Source organism: Bubalus bubalis, chromosome 2 (genome assembly GCF_019923935.1).
Source record: "Bubalus bubalis isolate 160015118507 breed Murrah chromosome 2, NDDB_SH_1, whole genome shotgun sequence".
Lineage (NCBI taxonomy): Eukaryota > Metazoa > Chordata > Mammalia > Artiodactyla > Bovidae > Bubalus > Bubalus bubalis.
In genome coordinates this window covers 24,402,120-24,418,331 of record NC_059158.1, presented here as the reverse complement: position 1 = coordinate 24,418,331, position 16,212 = coordinate 24,402,120, and the positions used below count along the sequence as shown (strand labels likewise).

The 16,212-nt window shown below is 47.0% G+C and overlaps 1 protein-coding gene, 1 long non-coding RNA gene and 1 pseudogene across 2 annotated transcripts; all 3 read right to left on the bottom strand.

Moving 5' to 3' along the window:
• Nucleotides 1–25: 25 nt before the first annotated feature.
• LOC123328044 (soluble scavenger receptor cysteine-rich domain-containing protein SSC5D-like) lies at nucleotides 26–4,289 on the bottom strand. Its single transcript, XM_045162062.1, is given in 6 exon segments — nucleotides 26–2,052; nucleotides 2,276–2,337; nucleotides 3,351–3,366; nucleotides 3,743–3,763; nucleotides 3,766–3,800; nucleotides 3,803–4,289. Coding segments are annotated over 6 exon segments (2,178 nt in total). The 5' UTR covers nucleotides 3,873–4,289; the 3' UTR covers nucleotides 26–78.
• Nucleotides 4,290–7,083: 2,794 nt separating this feature from the next.
• LOC102398772 lies at nucleotides 7,084–10,288 on the bottom strand. Its single transcript, XR_006549125.2, has 4 exons — nucleotides 10,214–10,288; nucleotides 9,948–10,077; nucleotides 7,747–7,973; nucleotides 7,084–7,458 (listed from the first exon to the last, which is right to left on the bottom strand). It is a non-coding gene; the product is annotated as an uncharacterized LOC102398772 (long non-coding RNA).
• Nucleotides 10,289–11,600: 1,312 nt separating this feature from the next.
• LOC123332273 lies at nucleotides 11,601–13,058 on the bottom strand (annotated as a pseudogene).
• Nucleotides 13,059–16,212: the final 3,154 nt, after the last annotated feature.

The following is a 16,212-nucleotide window of genomic DNA, read 5'->3' as shown; positions in this document are numbered from 1 at the left end:
TGACAGTTTTTTGTTTCAGCCCGCCTTGCCCACCTCATCCTCCTCAGATGCTGTCATTCCCATAATGTCCTTCACATTTCAGGGCCAAATACTCACCACTAGGAAGCCAAATCCAGCGAAGAGCGCAACAGTGACAGCGGTAGCAGCCAGGGAAATGAGGATGATTTTGCTGGGCGTCAGGGGCCCAGGGGGTTTCGCTGCTGTTACTGAGTCTGTTTCCTCCAGTTGAGTGTCTGGATGTTTAGTGGTGTAGTCATCTGTGGGCCCTGGGTCTGGTGTGGTGTAGTTGTCCATGGTCCCTAGGTCTGGAGTGGTGTAGTTTTCTGTGATTCTTGGGTCTGCTGTGGTGTATTTCTCTGTGGTCCCAGGGTCTGGAGTGACATAGTTCTCCGTGATCCACAGGTCTGGAGTGGTGTAGTCCTCCATGGTTTCTGGATTTGGTATAGTGTAGTCCTCCATGATCCCCGGGTCTGGTGTGGTGTAGTCCTCTGTGATCCCCGGGTCTGGAGTGGTGTAGTCCTCCATGGTTTCTGGATTTGGTATAGTGTAGTCCTCCATGATCCCCGGGTCTGGTGTGGTGTAGTCCTCTGTGATCCCCGGGTCTGGAGTGCTGTAGTCCTCTGTGATCCCTGGGTCTGGAGTGGTGTAGTCCTCCATGGTTTCTGGATCTGGTGTAGTGTAGTCCTCCGTGATCCCCAGGTCTGGTATAGTGTAGTCCTCCATGATCCCCAGGTCTGGTGTGGTGTAGTCCTCTGTGATCCCCGGGTCTGGAGCGGTGTAGTCCTCTGTGATCTCCAGGTCTGGAGTGGTGTAGTCCTCTGTGATCTCCGGGTCTGGAGTGGTGTAGTCCTCTGTGATCTCCGGGTCTGGAGTGGTGTAGTCCTCTGTGATCTCCGGGTCTGAAGTGGTGTAGTCCTCCATGGTCCCTGGGTCTGGAGTGATGTAGTCCACTGTCGTGTCTGGATCTGGTGTAGTGTAGTCTTCCGTGATCCCCGGGTCTGGAGTGGTGCAGTCCTCTGTGGTCCCCAGGTCTGGTGTGATGTAGTGCTCCGTGATCCCTGGGTCTGGAGTGGTGTAGTCCTCCATGGTTTCTGGATCTGGTGTAGTGTAGTCCTCTGTGATCTCCGGGTCTGAAGTGGTGTAGTCCTCCATGGTCCCTGGGTCTGGAGTGATGTAGTCCACTGTCGTGTCTGGATCTGGTGTGGTGTAGTCTTCTGTGATCCCTGGGTCTGGAGTGGTGTAGTCCTCTGTGATCCCCGGGTCTGGAGTGGTGTAGTCCTCCATGGTCCCTGGGTCTGGAGTGATGTAGTCCACTGTCGAGTCTGGATCTGGTGTGGTGTAGTCTTCTGTGATCCCTGGGTCTGGAGTGGTGTAGTCCTCTGTGATCCCCGGGTCTGGAGTGGTGTAGTCCTCCATGGTCCCTGGGTCTGGAGTGATGTAGTCCACTGTCGTGTCTGGATCTGGTGTGGTGTAGTCTTCTGTGATCCCTGGGTCTGGAGTGCTGTAGTCCTCCATGGTTTCTGGATCTGGTGTAGTGTAGTCCTCCGTGATCCCCAGGTCTGGTATAGTGTAGTCCTCCATGATCCCCGGGTCTGGAGTGGTGTAGTCCTCTGTGATCCCTGGGTCTGGAGTGGTGTAGTCCTCCATGGTTTCTGGATCTGGTATAGTGTAGTCCTCTGTGATGTCTGGGTCTGGTGTAGTGTAGTCCTCTATGGTCACTGGGTCTGGAGTGATGTAGTCCTCTGTCATGTCTGGATCTGGTGTGGTGTAGTCTTCTGTGATCCCTGGGTCTGGAGTGGTGTAGTCCTCCATGGTCCCCGGATCTGGAGTGATGTAGTCCTCCGTGGTCCCCAGGTCTGGTGTGATGTAGTCCTCCGTGATCCCCGGGTCTGGAGTGGTGTAGTCCTCCATGGTCACTGGGTCTGGAGTGATGTAGTCCTCTGTCATGCCTGGGCCCTCAGTGACATGATTCTCAGTGGTCCCTGGGCCAAAAATGACAGAACTTTGGTGGTCCAGTGGTTGAGAATCTGCCTGCCAATACAGGGGACATAGGTTTGATCCCTGGTCCAGGAAGATCCCATGTGTTGTGGGGCAGCTAAGCCCATGTGCCACAACTACTGAAGCCCTGGCACTCTAGGGCCCATGCCCTGCAACAAGAGAGGCCATCGTACCACAACTAGAGAGTATCCCCCAGTCTCCACAACTAGAGAAAGCCCACACTCTGCAAAGAAGACCCAGGCAGCCAAAATTTAAATTTAAAAATGATAGAGTTTTGTCTTGTCTTTGAGTCTCCAGGGCTTGTCTCTGGGACTTTAGTGGAAACATTTTGGCTTGTTCCTACTCAAAAAAAAAAAAAAGAAAAATTCTTCTAACGTGGATCATTGATGGTCCATCATCATCTGCTCTGTTTAATAGTCTCCACGGCTATCTCACCCTTACAAATAACACATATCCCTATATAATGGGATTAGATTTATTTGAGTTAAAATCATCTGATATTTTAGATTTAATTCTGATAAAACATGTTCCAACAGCATGCTCGACCATATGGTGTATCCAGAGCTGAGTCATGTCCTTGGAGGATCTTCTCATGCAGCCTTTGATTCTGCCCTTTGTGGTTCTGGTCTCTTCCTAAATTTCACTTCTCCTATTGGTGTTTCGGCAATCTGGGTATTCTGACTCCAGGTTTGTATGTGTCTCCACTCATCCAGTTATGCCTGGGTCTCTGGTAAACAAGTGAGACAGGAACCATGATTCTTACTAGAGACAGAATTCTGGTCATGGTTTGGTATATGATTTAGAATGAAGCAGACCCTGGGTCACATCTGGGTCTGAAGCGGCAAGATTGAGGGCAGGTAATATTCAAGGTTGGAGAAGGAAATGGCAACCCACTCCAATGTTCTTGCCTGGAGAATCCCAGGGACGGCGGAGCCTGGTGGGCTGCCGTCTCTGGGGTCGCACAGAGTCGGACACGACTGAAGTGACTTAGCAGTAGCAGCAATATTCAAGGTGGTTTGAGGTCGTGTGTGTGCGCTCAGTCGCTAAGTCATGTCTGACTCTGTGACCCTATAGACTGTAGCCTGCCAGGCTCCTCTGTCCAGAGAATTTCCCAAACAAGAATACTGGAGTGGATTGCCATTTCCTCCCCCAGGGGATCTTCCTGACCCACAGATAAAACCCGAGTCTCCTGTGTTTTCTGCATTGACAGGCAGATTCTTTACCATTGAGCCACCTGGGAAACCCCATTTTGAGGGTAGGAGGAGTCATAAGGGGCTGTGGATATGGTCTGGTTGGGGTTGACAGCAGCATTAATTAGGGTACAAGTAGATGGAAGAGATGAATCTTTCCACCTCCCACCACGCCCACCTGCAGGATATCAGAACTGGGAGATTATGCAGCCTACATGGCATACATTTGGAGTTCTGGGTTCCTCTGCTCAAAACAATTCTCTCCTACCTCCTGCCAATTCCTCAGATTCCTCAAAAAGGGATCAAATGTTTCATTTCCCAAGGTGAGTTGACATACAGAAACATAAAATCTAAATAATAAAAAATAGAGCATTTCCTTAAAAGAGGATGTGAGAAAGATAATGAGCAGACCCATTGGAACCTGCTCCTCTGACCAGGAACTGGGGGCAGGTAGCAGGCTCAGGAGCTCCCAAGGTCCTCCCACCTCTTCCACACCCTCCCTCCAGGAGGCCCCTACCTGAGTCCTAAGAGGTTCCTTCTCCAGGGATCCCGACCCCCAGCTCTCCAGATCCTGGGGAACCTTTGCACTCTTCTCTCCTAAACAGTTCACTCACCCAATTCCAAACACCTGAAGAGAAGCAGCAGCAGGAGAAGGGAGGGAGGGGGGCCTTTTCTTTTCTTCATCTCAGGAGAATCCACATGGGCTGGAACCCAGGATGCCTTTTCCTCCTCCCTTCTCTCTACGTTTTCTGTCTTCCTTCTCTGTAAGCGCACAGCAGGTATGGGGTTTATATCTGCTGCTACCAAGGGAATCCAAGATGCCTGAATCTTCCTTCCTTCTTTCAGGGAGGAACAGCCTGCTCTTTTACTGTCAATCAAAGGAAGAAGAATGATGCAGAGGAGTGGCAGGGTGGAAGAGAGCTGTCCTAAGTGCAAGAAGGAGATCTTGGTGCTGCCCAGAGCCCAGAGTTGGGCAGTAACAGGGGATCAAGCTTGTCAGTGTGAGTGGCATCGCTTTCTGATGCAGGGCCCTAGACAGACACCATGAGTTGGTGCTCAGGGAGGGGCTTGGACTCCCTCTTCCACAGGTGGAGTGGTAAAGTTGGGGTGACGATGGAAGGTTAATGGCAGGCCTGCCTGAGGGATAGTGATAGTGAGAAGAGAGCAGGACATCCGAGGGTGTTCATAGAGCACTTGGTCCTTACCAAAAAGGAGGATCATTGATGAAGGGGGAGAAATACCCAATCTCTCTGTCTAAGAACTGCCCTCGTCTCTCAATCAATCATTCACAAAAGTCCTTCCCAATAGCTCATCTCCCACCTGCAGATGCATCTCCTTGCTCCTATTACTTGAATGCCCTCAGTCCACCAACCTTTCCTCAGTGACTAGATGAAATTAGCTCACCTCCGAAAGTTCCAGTTGTCTTTTAATGAGAATGGCCATATTGCTTCCTTTTCTGACTCCCACCCTCCCTCGTCCAGTGTTGTCCAAAAAACTATAGCTGCCTGTCCTCATTCAGAGGCAGGAAGTTTCCTGACATTTGTGGGGCCTATCTCTTTCCCAGTGTCCTCTTACGTGGAAGAGGAACTGGGGAATTACAGGAGGGCTGTAGATCCCTCAGATTCCTCAAAAAGGGCTCAAATGTTTCATTTCAGAGGGCAGCTGATTCCCTGAAAGTCAATTTAATGAATGGTCAGTTTACCAAATTTAATTGATTACTTCAACTACTGATTTTATTTGAATGGATTAAATAATTTCAAAGAGAATACTATTTAGATGAATTAAGAAAGTATTCCTATATGTTAACTATAACTAATGAATATATTTTAAAGGACTATCATAAGGAGTCAGTTCAGTTTAGTTGCTCAGCTGTGTCCAACTCTTTGCAACCCCATGGCCTGCAACAGGCCAGGCTTCCCTGTCCATCACCAACTCCCAGAGTTTGTACCTCTTGACTTATTTTTTAAGTCAAGAGATACTATTTGCATTTAGTAAGACCCACCTTTTTTCATGTATAGATCTGTGAGGCTTTGTGCTTTATTTAAATTTTTTAAATTTTGAGATGATTTTAGACTTACAGGAGAGTTGCAAAAATAGTAATGAGAAATTTGAAATTAAGAAGAAAGGCTGTGGCAAATCTAGACAGTGTATTAAAAAACAGAGACATCATTTGCCAATTAAAGGTCCTAATAGTCAAAGACATGGTTTTCTCAGTAGTCATGTACAGATGTGAGAGCTGGACCATAAAGAAGGCTGAGCACCAAAGAATTGATGCTTTTTAACTGTGGTGCTGGAGTAGACTCTTGAGTGTTCTTGCAAGGAAATCAAACTGTCAATCCTAAAGGAAATCAATCCTGAATATTCATCATTGGAAGGACTGATGCTGAAGCTGAAGAAGCTCCAGTACTTTGGCCACTGATGCGAAGAGCTGACTCACTGGAAAAGACCCTGATGCTGGGAAAGATTGAGGGCAGGAAGAGAAGTGGGAGACAGAGGATTAGATGGTTGAATGGCATCACCAACTCAATGGACATAAGTTTGAGCAAACTCCAGGAGCTGATGAAGGACAGAGAAAGCCTGGGGTGTTGCAGTCCCTGGGGTCAAAAAGAGTCAGACATGACTTAGTGACTGAACAACAAATACAATGATAAAAACTAAGAAATTAATGTTGGTATAACACTACTTGCTAAATTACAGAACTTATTCAGATTTCATGTGTTTTTCCATTGATGTCATTTTTCTATTCCAGGATCCAATCCAGAATTCCACATGGCATTTATTTATAGGTTTCCTTAGTCTCTTCTAATCTGTGACAGTTCCTCTGTCTTTGTCTTTCATGATGTTGACACTTTTGAAGAGAATCATCATTTTATAGGATATCCTAAAACTTTTTTATTTTTTATTAGATTATAGTTGATTTACAATGTTGCATTTGTTTCTGCTGTTCAGCAAGGTGTATCAGGTATACATATACATATACCACTCTTTTTTAGATCTTTTTCCATATAGGTCATGTCATTACAGAGTATTGAGAAGAGTTTCCTGTGCTATAGAGTAGGCCATTATTAGTTATCTATTATATATATATATATACACACACACATAGTAGTGTGTTTATGTCAATCCCAGTCTCCCAATTTATCCCCTACCTTCCTCCCTAGGAACTGTCCGTTTGTGTCTTCCTGTTAAGAAGGCTCTGGCAAAGGTCCAGACTTTGAGAACCACAGAAAAAGCCAAGTGAAAACATGAAACAAAGGTGAGTGATTCATTGGCATGAGGAAGGGTCAGTGAATGTGTGTGATGAGCAAGTTGCACCAGAATCCTTAACGAGGCCTTGGCTTTCAGCAGCGTTGGGTGCTGACACATGGATTTTTTGGCCCTGTTCTGAGACCTGGCTTTGTGGGAAGTGCCAAGAACTTGGCTCCTGGCCGCGGAGGCTGAGCCCACCCTTGCAGAAACTGGGATCACACTTCTCTGCCCAGGACGGCTGCTGGGGCTGCGAGCCTGCAGGCGAGACAGGTGTTGACTCACACCTGTCTTTCCAGTGAAGAGCAGACCTGTGTGGCCGGGGAACCAGGCAATGTGCCACCTCTGGGGGCAGCCCTGTGAGCAACACCTACTCTGCTTCACTATCTGTGAACTTGTGCTCTGAACTCACACAGAAACTGTTTTCTGATTGTGCAACACAAACCTGTGAAGCCCAGCACTTTCTCCCCCCACCCTTTCCTGATTCCATTCTTCCATCAGCCTGGAGACCCTCTGGGAATGGGGAAGAAAAGGGGATAAATACACAGTCTGGATTTCACTCTAGGGATTCCTGAGCTGGGAGAACATAGGGAAGGAGGGTCTTTAGGAACCTTTATTCACAGCAATGTATAAACACATACCCGCAGTGTCTGGTTCCACATATATTAGATGCATTTATTCAACAATTCAGTCACAGCTACAGCCTCCTTTTGTTGGAAGAATCAAGCTGGGAAGGAGGCTGAAGACAAGTTGGGAGGAGCAGGAACGGGGGGCACTTAACCTCTCGATTCAGGTCAGCAGCCCCTCTGTCCCCAAGGACTGTGTTGCTTCTGCCTTCAGGGACGCTCAGGGCCATGCTTGTCTCCCAGTCAGCTCTCTGGCTGCAGGAGAAGACAGCTCTCCTCTGAAGTCAGTCACGGTAGCCCTGGACCCTTCTGGGACTTCATAACAGCCGTAAAGGGCATAGCAGTGGGGGCGGCAAGAGATCTACGTTGAAGAGGTTTCTTAGGCTTGGAGAGTTTCTCTAGAAGATAAGAAGCTGAGTAGTTTCAGAGTCTTGTCCCCCTCCTCCAGTGCTTGCCCCCTCCTCATATTTCTTTGGCTCCCATCTTCCCCTCATCACTTTCCTCTGAATGTCTTGGCTTTGTGACCCTCTCTTGCTGATTCTAACCTGCTGTTTCTGTCTTTCCTGATTTTCTTATCCCGTTACTCCCGCAGTCACCCTGTTGTCTCTTGCCTAGTTCCTCCCTGACTTCCCTGCTCTCTTTCCCTCAGGAAAAAAAAGGGGGTTTGTTGCACATCAGACACTCACGAAATAGAAGAGAAGCCCAGTGAGGAGAATCACAGCCATCGCAACCGAGGCCAGAGTAACTAGGACGACCTCCCCCGGCCTCAGGTGTCCGCTAGGGTTTTCCTCTTCCCTTGGTGGAGCAGTACTTGAGCTGGTGACACTGGAGATGGTAGCGGTTGTGACAATTCCACTGGATAGTGTGGTCAATCCAAGGGAGGTGGTCGTAGTGTTAGCAGTAGAAGTTACGGCTTATTAATAAAGGATGGCTGGTTAGTTCTACTGGAAGTTTTGTTTGACTCTGCAACTACTACTAATAATGTGTGTGTGTGTATGTGTGTGTGTGCACGCACACATGCACATGTGCTCAGTCACACAGTCAGTGGCAATAATAACTATCATCTATTGAATAATGACGATGCTCCTAGTTGTGCTAAGTGCCTCATATGAATTAGTACTTCAAATACTCACAATACCTCCATGAGAGGTATTCACTCCCATTTTATATCAGCACTCCCATTTTATAGATAGAGAAATTGAGGTTCAGAGAAGTTAAGCCTGGTCCCAGGTTAGACAGCTAGCGGATCATGGAGCAGGAATTTAAACCAAGGCTGACTGACACTAGCTCCAGCCCTTAACCTGTGTATTCTACGTCCTAGGTCACGTGACCTGGGAAGTCACATGACCTGGGGTCACAGGTATTATTCCTTCTCTAACTATTCATGATACTCTTCAGATAAAGAACATGCTGCTAAGTCTCTTCAGTCGTGTCCGACTCTGTGCGACCCCATAGACAGAAGCCCACCAGGCTCCCCCGTCCCTGGGATTCTCCAGGCAAGAACACTGGAGTGGGTTGCCATTTCCTTCTCCAATGCATGAAAGTGAAAAGTGAAAGGGAAGTCGCTCAGTCGTGTCCGACTCTTAGCGACCCCATGGACTGCAGCCCACCAGGCTCCTCTGTCTATGGGATTTTCCAGGCAAGAGTACTGGAGTGGGGTGCCATTGCCTTCTCCAAAGAACATAAAAGAGCTTGTTGAAGGGTCCATGTGTATATAAACGTGTATATATTGAGCTACTCTCCAAACAGAATTGTACCTGTCTTCCAGGGGAGGAATAATCAACGGGAGGTTTGGGAGGGGAAATAGTGTGTATTTTCACTACTGTCAGGTAATTCTTATGCACACAAAAGTTTGGGAGCTGCCAGGTACGGGACCCCAAGTGATCTTGACACTTGGCCTGGCATAGAACTTGCTGCAGGTAGCCCAAAATGATAAGATCTCCCAGGATTCTGGGAAGGGACCCAACTTCCTTATTTAGTGAGCGAGCATTAAGATGAGGCTTGTGCTTTTCCCCTCTATTTCATGTCTCTTTCCTGCCCTGTTCTGATTTTCCATCCCAACAACAACCAAGCTCTTGGCCTTCCAGCTGCATATATACCCTCACCTCACCTATGGCTCTGTTCTCCTGCTAGGATGTGGTTTTTTTCCCCTTACTTATTCCTTTCATAGTATCATCTGAACTAACATAAATATCACAAATTTAGATTTAGAGGAAGAGTCCAAAAATTCCTTGTTAATGCCTCTGATTAGGGTTATGATCAGGGTCAAGAGAAAAAAGAGGAATTTCCTGGCGATCCAGTACTTAGGACTCTATGCTTTCAGTGCCAAGGGCGTGGGTTCAATCTGTGTTCAGGGAACTAAAATCCTGCAAATGCAAAAGAGAGAGAGAGTGGGAGAGAGAAAGAGAGAAGCTAAGTGAGAAATTGAGATGAGAAGTTGGCCTATGGAGAGGGAATAGATTTGTTTTGTTCAGGGGCATAAACAGATGAGTCAACGTCATCATGGGGCAAATTCTAGAAAGAATCCAATCTGTGTGAGTGTGGAACACTTACAAGCTTAATTAGAGACTAGGTGACCACTGTCAGGAATGTTGGAAATGGGTTCCTGCCTACTGCGGGTGGTCAGACATTAAGATACCTTCCAACTCCAATGCATCTGTCCTTAGGGTTGATTTATTACAGAGGAAATAGGCCAGACTTCTGGGCAGAAGAGTTGTTACTGGGAACAGGATAGAGAGCAAAGGCTAGGTTGGATGGAAGAGAATAAAGCAAAATATCTGTCCTTACTTCTTTGATGACAATGAGAGCTAACAGGCAGAGTGTGTGTGCCAGGACTGGACAACATTTTCCCCAAACGCTATTCAGACTTCAAGATTATATCACTCACCATTTCCTATAAGTAGTAGAAGATGAAACAACAGCCAGCATTCAAGGGAAAATGCTTTTTCCTTCATCTTGAGGTACTCTGACTGCCACGCCTGGAAAGGAGGTTTCCTGAGTCCCAGATGTGATTAGGCCTAGAATGGAAAGAAAAAATTCTGAGATTCTTCTTTCTGAAGAATCTCAAGGTGGAGATCTGAGGCTGGAGTGCTGGGAGTTTGGGTCTCCAAAGAATGGGTCCTCAACCCAAGGAAAAACACCAGTAGGGGGCACCTGGGGCTGCAGACTGGATGCCTGGTCCCTTAGGATCCCTCCACAGAATGTCACCTCTTACTTTCTCTTTCGAAGAAGGTCTTTATAGTATCACTGGGGCTGGGCAGGGGCTGGGTATGTGACCTGTTGTTCTTCCAGCTATGGGGAGGTAACAGAATATCTGAACTCAGAGAAGAGGGCTGTAGAGGCCAGGAGATGCATGAGAATGGAAGATGACGTGGTCCCCTTAGGCAGGGCCTGGGGAGGAGCAGGAAGTTCAAGGGGATCAAAGTGTCACGGTGGAGGGAACTCCTCCTTTGAGGCACAGATGGGGTTAAAAATCTGTTCAGGTCAAGACCTTGCTTCCTGGAGAGAAGTCCTGAGTAACCGGGGTGACTGGGCAGGGCAGGGAGTGTGAAAAGAAAGACTTGATGAACAGAACTTAGTTGGGAGGACACATAAAACGAGATTCACTGTCACTGTGAATCTCATTGTCCAGTATCATCCAGACTAACATATCCAGATGACATGTTAACTTATCCACCCAAGGAACTTCAGTTGGTTCTTCTCATCAGTGCTGCATGCCAGACAAGCGAAATGATCGAAGAAATTCCTACACTTAGGGCCATGCCAGTTTGCCAGAGAGCTGAGGGCACATTACCACCTCGTTTAGACAGTAAATGAGACCAGCAGAAATGAAACAAAGACAGCTGGAAGAGGAGGATAAAACAAATACAGTAATGGGGCTTTGACAATCCCCTGATGGGATTGATAGTGTCTTCATTCACAGTTCACGGCAAAAAAATCAGGGAAGGATTCTATAGGAGTTTTAATTTGATATTATGGGTAATCAAAGCAGGCTGTCTCCACCTTCTCCAGCCACAGAGGTTTTCTGGTAGAGGAACCATTTCAGATTCTTTTAGGGAGGGCTGGTCATCTTATGAGATTTAGTTCCCAACCAGGGATCAAACCTGGGTCCTTGGAGTGAGAGTATGGAGTTCTAACCACTGGATCGCTAGGGAATCCCCTCCATTTCAGATTCTTTAGATGTTTGGGTGAAAGAATATTCATTGCCTGTGAAGCTGGAGGGAAGTGAGCTGACAAGCAGGAGATGTATATTCATCCCACAAATATTTAGTGATTTCCTACTATGTGTCAGATGTCGTACTCCAGTAAACAAAACAGAAATGTGTTATTTTGGAGCTTATATTTAAGATAGAAAAGAACTGTGAATGAATGAGTTTTAAAAGCAGGAAGAGAATGGGTTGTGGTAGAAAATGAGCTGTTGGGTGGGAGGAAGCAGATTCTAGGATGTCCTAGGAAAGGCCTTGGTTGTTGATCTGCCCACTGTCTGTGATGGGAAGTCCCATGTGGGGATGGATGAGGAGTGTGGTCAGTAACATATTGGGATCTCAGGTAAAAATCCAAGGAACATTTCTAAGTAGAAAGATGTTTTTCTCTACAACATATTGGAGTAATAGGACTTGTCTTACAGCTCAGGTTTACTGATATATTAGCTGTTTTTCTTTTTTTCATCTTTCAAACTTTTTTATTTACAATAAAATTTAGTAGTCATTATGGACTTAAATGGAGCAGATGTCAGCTGTGTATTAAGCATTATACTTCATTCCTTGAAGTTGTGCCTCATCATCACTCAAGCTGCTTGCCACCCTCTGACTTCCGGTCCAGTCTACTCTTGTTACTCTTCACCATGTAGATGAAGGAAGTGAGGGTCTCCTTTTCATTCACAGGTATGTTCCTGAAGTGTTGGCTGACAGTGTTTGCTAACTGGGCCTTGCTGAAGCCTAATCTGGTCTGCAATTTGTAGTGTCATTTATAACGTCGGAGAGTGTTCACCTGCAGCTGGAACAGATCAACCTCAGGACTGTCTGTGTCGTGCTCAGGAGAATCTCCGCCATCGTCACTTGTCTTCCTCTGCCTTTTATTTTGTACACTCTGGATGAAATTCTTGTGGAATTCGCAAATATACAGGCGCTAAGGCTCTCGTCAATGTTCAGCTTGAGTTTCTTCTGTGAGATGCTCTTCTGGACTCTCCTTGAAGGAGGCGTTGCCCTCGGGCGGGACCCAGCGCTCGCAGTCCTCGGTGAGGAGGCAGCTCAGGCCGTAGCCCGCGGCGGCGGCGGGGGCGGGGGCCCTTCACGGCAGTTCTTCTCGGTGCTAAAGACGTTCATCTCCTCGTCCCGGGCCGGCCTCTTTGGAGGAAGGTCCCCTAGGCCACTCCGTAGCCGTGCTCCCCGCGGGGCAGGTCGCCGAGGCCCCCCGCACAAGAGAGTCCCAGAGCCCGTCTCCAGCCAAGGCGCTGCCCAGCCCCGCTCGCGGGAGGCCCGGCCCAGCGCCGCCGCGCTCCGGCTCCTTTGGTTCCCGGCCCGCGTCCCCATCGAGCCCCTTTCTCCCTGCTCGCGGCCCGAGGGTGGTCTCCCGCGGCTTGCAGGGCTCCGCCGGGAGTCTCCCTGAGGCGCCTTCTGCCGGGGACCCTGAACCGTTACCCTTCGGCGGGGACGTCCAGGAGGGCGTCCCAGGAAGCAGCTGCTCCCCAAAGACTCCGAGCCCGGTTGCCAGAGGGTTCTGAGGGCCCCCGCCGGCTCCAGCCTTATTTCAGCTGCGGGGCAAACTCGCCGCCGGGCAGCTCCCCCGGGGGTGGCGCGGCCTCCTTGCGCGGCGCCCAGCCTCGAACCCGCGGCGCCCGGTCCCCTGCTACTCGTCTAGCCCGCCCCACCCCTGCAGCCGCGCTGTTGCGCCCTGAGTCCCGGGTCCGAGGCAGTGCCTGGGCCGCCCGACCTCCGCTTGCCCAAGGCTCCGCACCTTAGCTGTTTTTCTGAGTGACATTTTTCTCATCTACTTAATAGGGATTATAATTTGAACTTCATGGGGTTGCTGTGAGGACTAAATGATGGTATATTAAAAAAAAATCGTAGAAGTCACTCAGAAGCAAAATGATAGCCAAACAAAGTTAAAAAAAATGACCATTTCATCTAAATACAGCATGCATTAATAAACTTTTATTTCTTCAGTTCAGTTCAGTTCAGTCGCTCAGTCGTGTCCGACTCTTTAGAGTGGCTAGTAATTTTCTTCTTCATCACACAACGTCTGGAGGAGACACAAGAAGGGAGGGAGACTCTTTTTAAAGACAAAGTCAAGCTCTGGAGGGCACTGAAGTGAACTGAATGGAGGAAAGATGGGGAAGCAGTGACCATAACAGCTGTTACTGTGCCCATCCCAATACCCAGTCAAGCAACTTCCTTGATCCTAGAATTCTAAGTTATGAGGAGAGCCCTGGGAACATACTTACTTGACATCATTGCTAAGCCTGATGAAGCTATGAGTCTCTTGTGAAACAACACTCTGCTCCAACACTGTAACTTTGGTTGTCAGACATAGGAAGGCTTTGGTTATTCTTGTCCTTGATACAGGCTATAATCTATGGCTATTCCCTGGGAGCATTCTGGTCTTCCATCATGACTCACTCCCTCATCATGGTTCTTTGTCTTCACCTCCATTATCCTCTTCTCCATCAAGGTTTCCTCCCTTAAAATGTCTCCCACTCCCCAGCATCTATGGCCATGCCCTCTTCAATGACTCCACTAAGATCTGCTCTGTGGCTATCACTGGTGTGTCCTCTTCCGTGGTTTCGTTCGTGGCCCCAAGCCTGTGGTTTTCATCATGGCCTCTTCAGTAGAAACCTCAGTGACTCATTTTCACAATCACCTTCATGACTGTGACTCAACTCATGGGCCACATTGTAGCTTTCTTCATGGCCAAGGCCACAGGCCCCTCCATGACTCAGTTTATTGTTAAGGCTGCAGAACAGTGGACTCAGGCCAAAATCATGGGTATAATAAGTGTTTCTCAGAGGCAGAAGAGTATCCCTCTAAAAGAGAAAGATGTGAATATTTCTCACATTTCACAGTCCACCTGGTTGGTTGACTAAAATCACAAACTCTTATTTTTTTTTCCAGGTATTTATTTTACTGAAAGTGAACTTGAAATTAACAACAGTAAGCAAAGCAAAGCACAGTAAATGTATTGTAGAAGATCTAGATTAAAAAGTCAGAGGTATAAAAATGAATGGCTTATCCTTTCCCAAGGTTTTCCCACCTTGAGGATTTTTTAAAATTGAAGTATAGTTAATTTACAATGCTGTGTCAGTTTCAAGTGTACAGCAAGTTGATTCAGTAATACATATATATATATAATATATATTATACATATTCTTTTTCAGATTCTTTTCCATTATAGATTATACTATATTATTATTATTATTATAGATATTGAATATAGTTCCCTGTGTTATACAGGAAGCCCTTTGTTGTTTACTTTTTTTATATATAGTATCGTGCATATATTAATCTCAAACTTCTAATGTATCTCCCTCCCCCTGACTGTCTTTTTGGTAACCATAAGTCTGTGAGTCTATTTCTGTTTGGTAAATAAGTTCATTTGTGTCATTTTTTAGGTTCTATATATTTAGGATTGGCTGCTGCTGCTAAGTCACTTCAGTCGTGTCCGACTCTGTGCGACCCCATAGACAGAAGCCCACCAGGCTCCCTCGTCCCTGGGATTCTCCAGGCAAGAACACTGGAGTGAGTGCCATTTCCTTCTCCAATGCATGAAAGTGAAAAGTGAAAGTGAAGTCGCTCAGTTGTGTCCGACTCTTAGTGACCCCATGGACTGCAGCCTACCAGGCTCCTCGTCCATGGGATTTTCCAGGCAAGAGTACTGGAGTGGGGTGCCACTGCTTTCTCCATAGGATTGGCTAGTATGAATAATTTCAGCAGGCTTGGGCAATAGGGGTGGTCTTTAGTTGTCTGGTACCTGACTCTTGGTGATGATGGTTTAGTCTCTCTGTTGTGTCCAGCTCCCGTAACCCCATGGACTGCAGCCCACCAGTCTCCTCTATCCATGGAATATCCCAGGCAAGAATACTGAGGTGGCTTGTTATTTCCTTCTCCAGGGGATCTTCCCAATCCAGGGATCATGCCTGGGTCTCCAGCATTGGCAGACAAATTCTTTACCACTGAGCCACCTGGGAAGCCATATAAGTGCTATCATATGATATTTGTGTTTTTCTGTCTGACTAACTTCACTGACTATGATAATCTCTAGATCCATTGATGTTGCTGCAAATGGCATTATTTCATTATTTTTTTTAATGGCTGAGCAACAGTCCATTGTATATATATACCACATCTTCTTTATCCATTTATCTGTCAGTGGATATCTTCCATGTCTTTTTTGGAAGTTTTCTTCCATGTCTTGGCTATTGTAAATAGTGCTGCTATGAACATTGGGGTTCATGTATCATTTTGAATCAGAGTTTTCTCTGGATATATGCCCAAGAGTGGGATTGCAGGATCATATGGTAACTCTCTTTTCAATTTTTTAAGGAAACTTCATACTGTTTTCCATTATGGCTGTACCAATTTACATTCCCACCAATGGTGTAGGAGGGTTCTCTTTTCTCCTTCATTTATTATTTGTAGACTTTTCAAAAATATGTTTATTTATTTAGCTGCGTCGGGTCTTACTTGCAACACATGGACTCTTCATTTCATTGTGTGGAATCTTTTCTTGTGGCACCTGGGCTTAGTTGCTCTGCGACACGTGGCACCTTAGTTCACCAACCAGGAATTAAACCTGCATCCCCTGCATTGGCAGGCAGATTCTTAACCACTGGACCACCAGGGAAGTCTGCACCCTGGAATTTTCCACAACCCAGGGAAATGCACCATAATAATATAGGAGCTGGAAGGTAAAGGGTGGGTGGCTTTAGAAGGGGAACTAGAAAAGTATAACTAGCTGATGCTTTGACCACAGGGAAAGAAAACCATATGGAAGTTGAAAATTGGGAAGATGATTCCCACCCATTAAGACACTCTACTCCTGCATACTCTTTAGAAGCCTTCATATACCTCCAAGAGTATGCACAGACTCCATTTAAGGATCATTGTGCTAGGCCAGCAGTGCAAAAGTGCTTAATCCCATCCACTGCCTAGACCTCT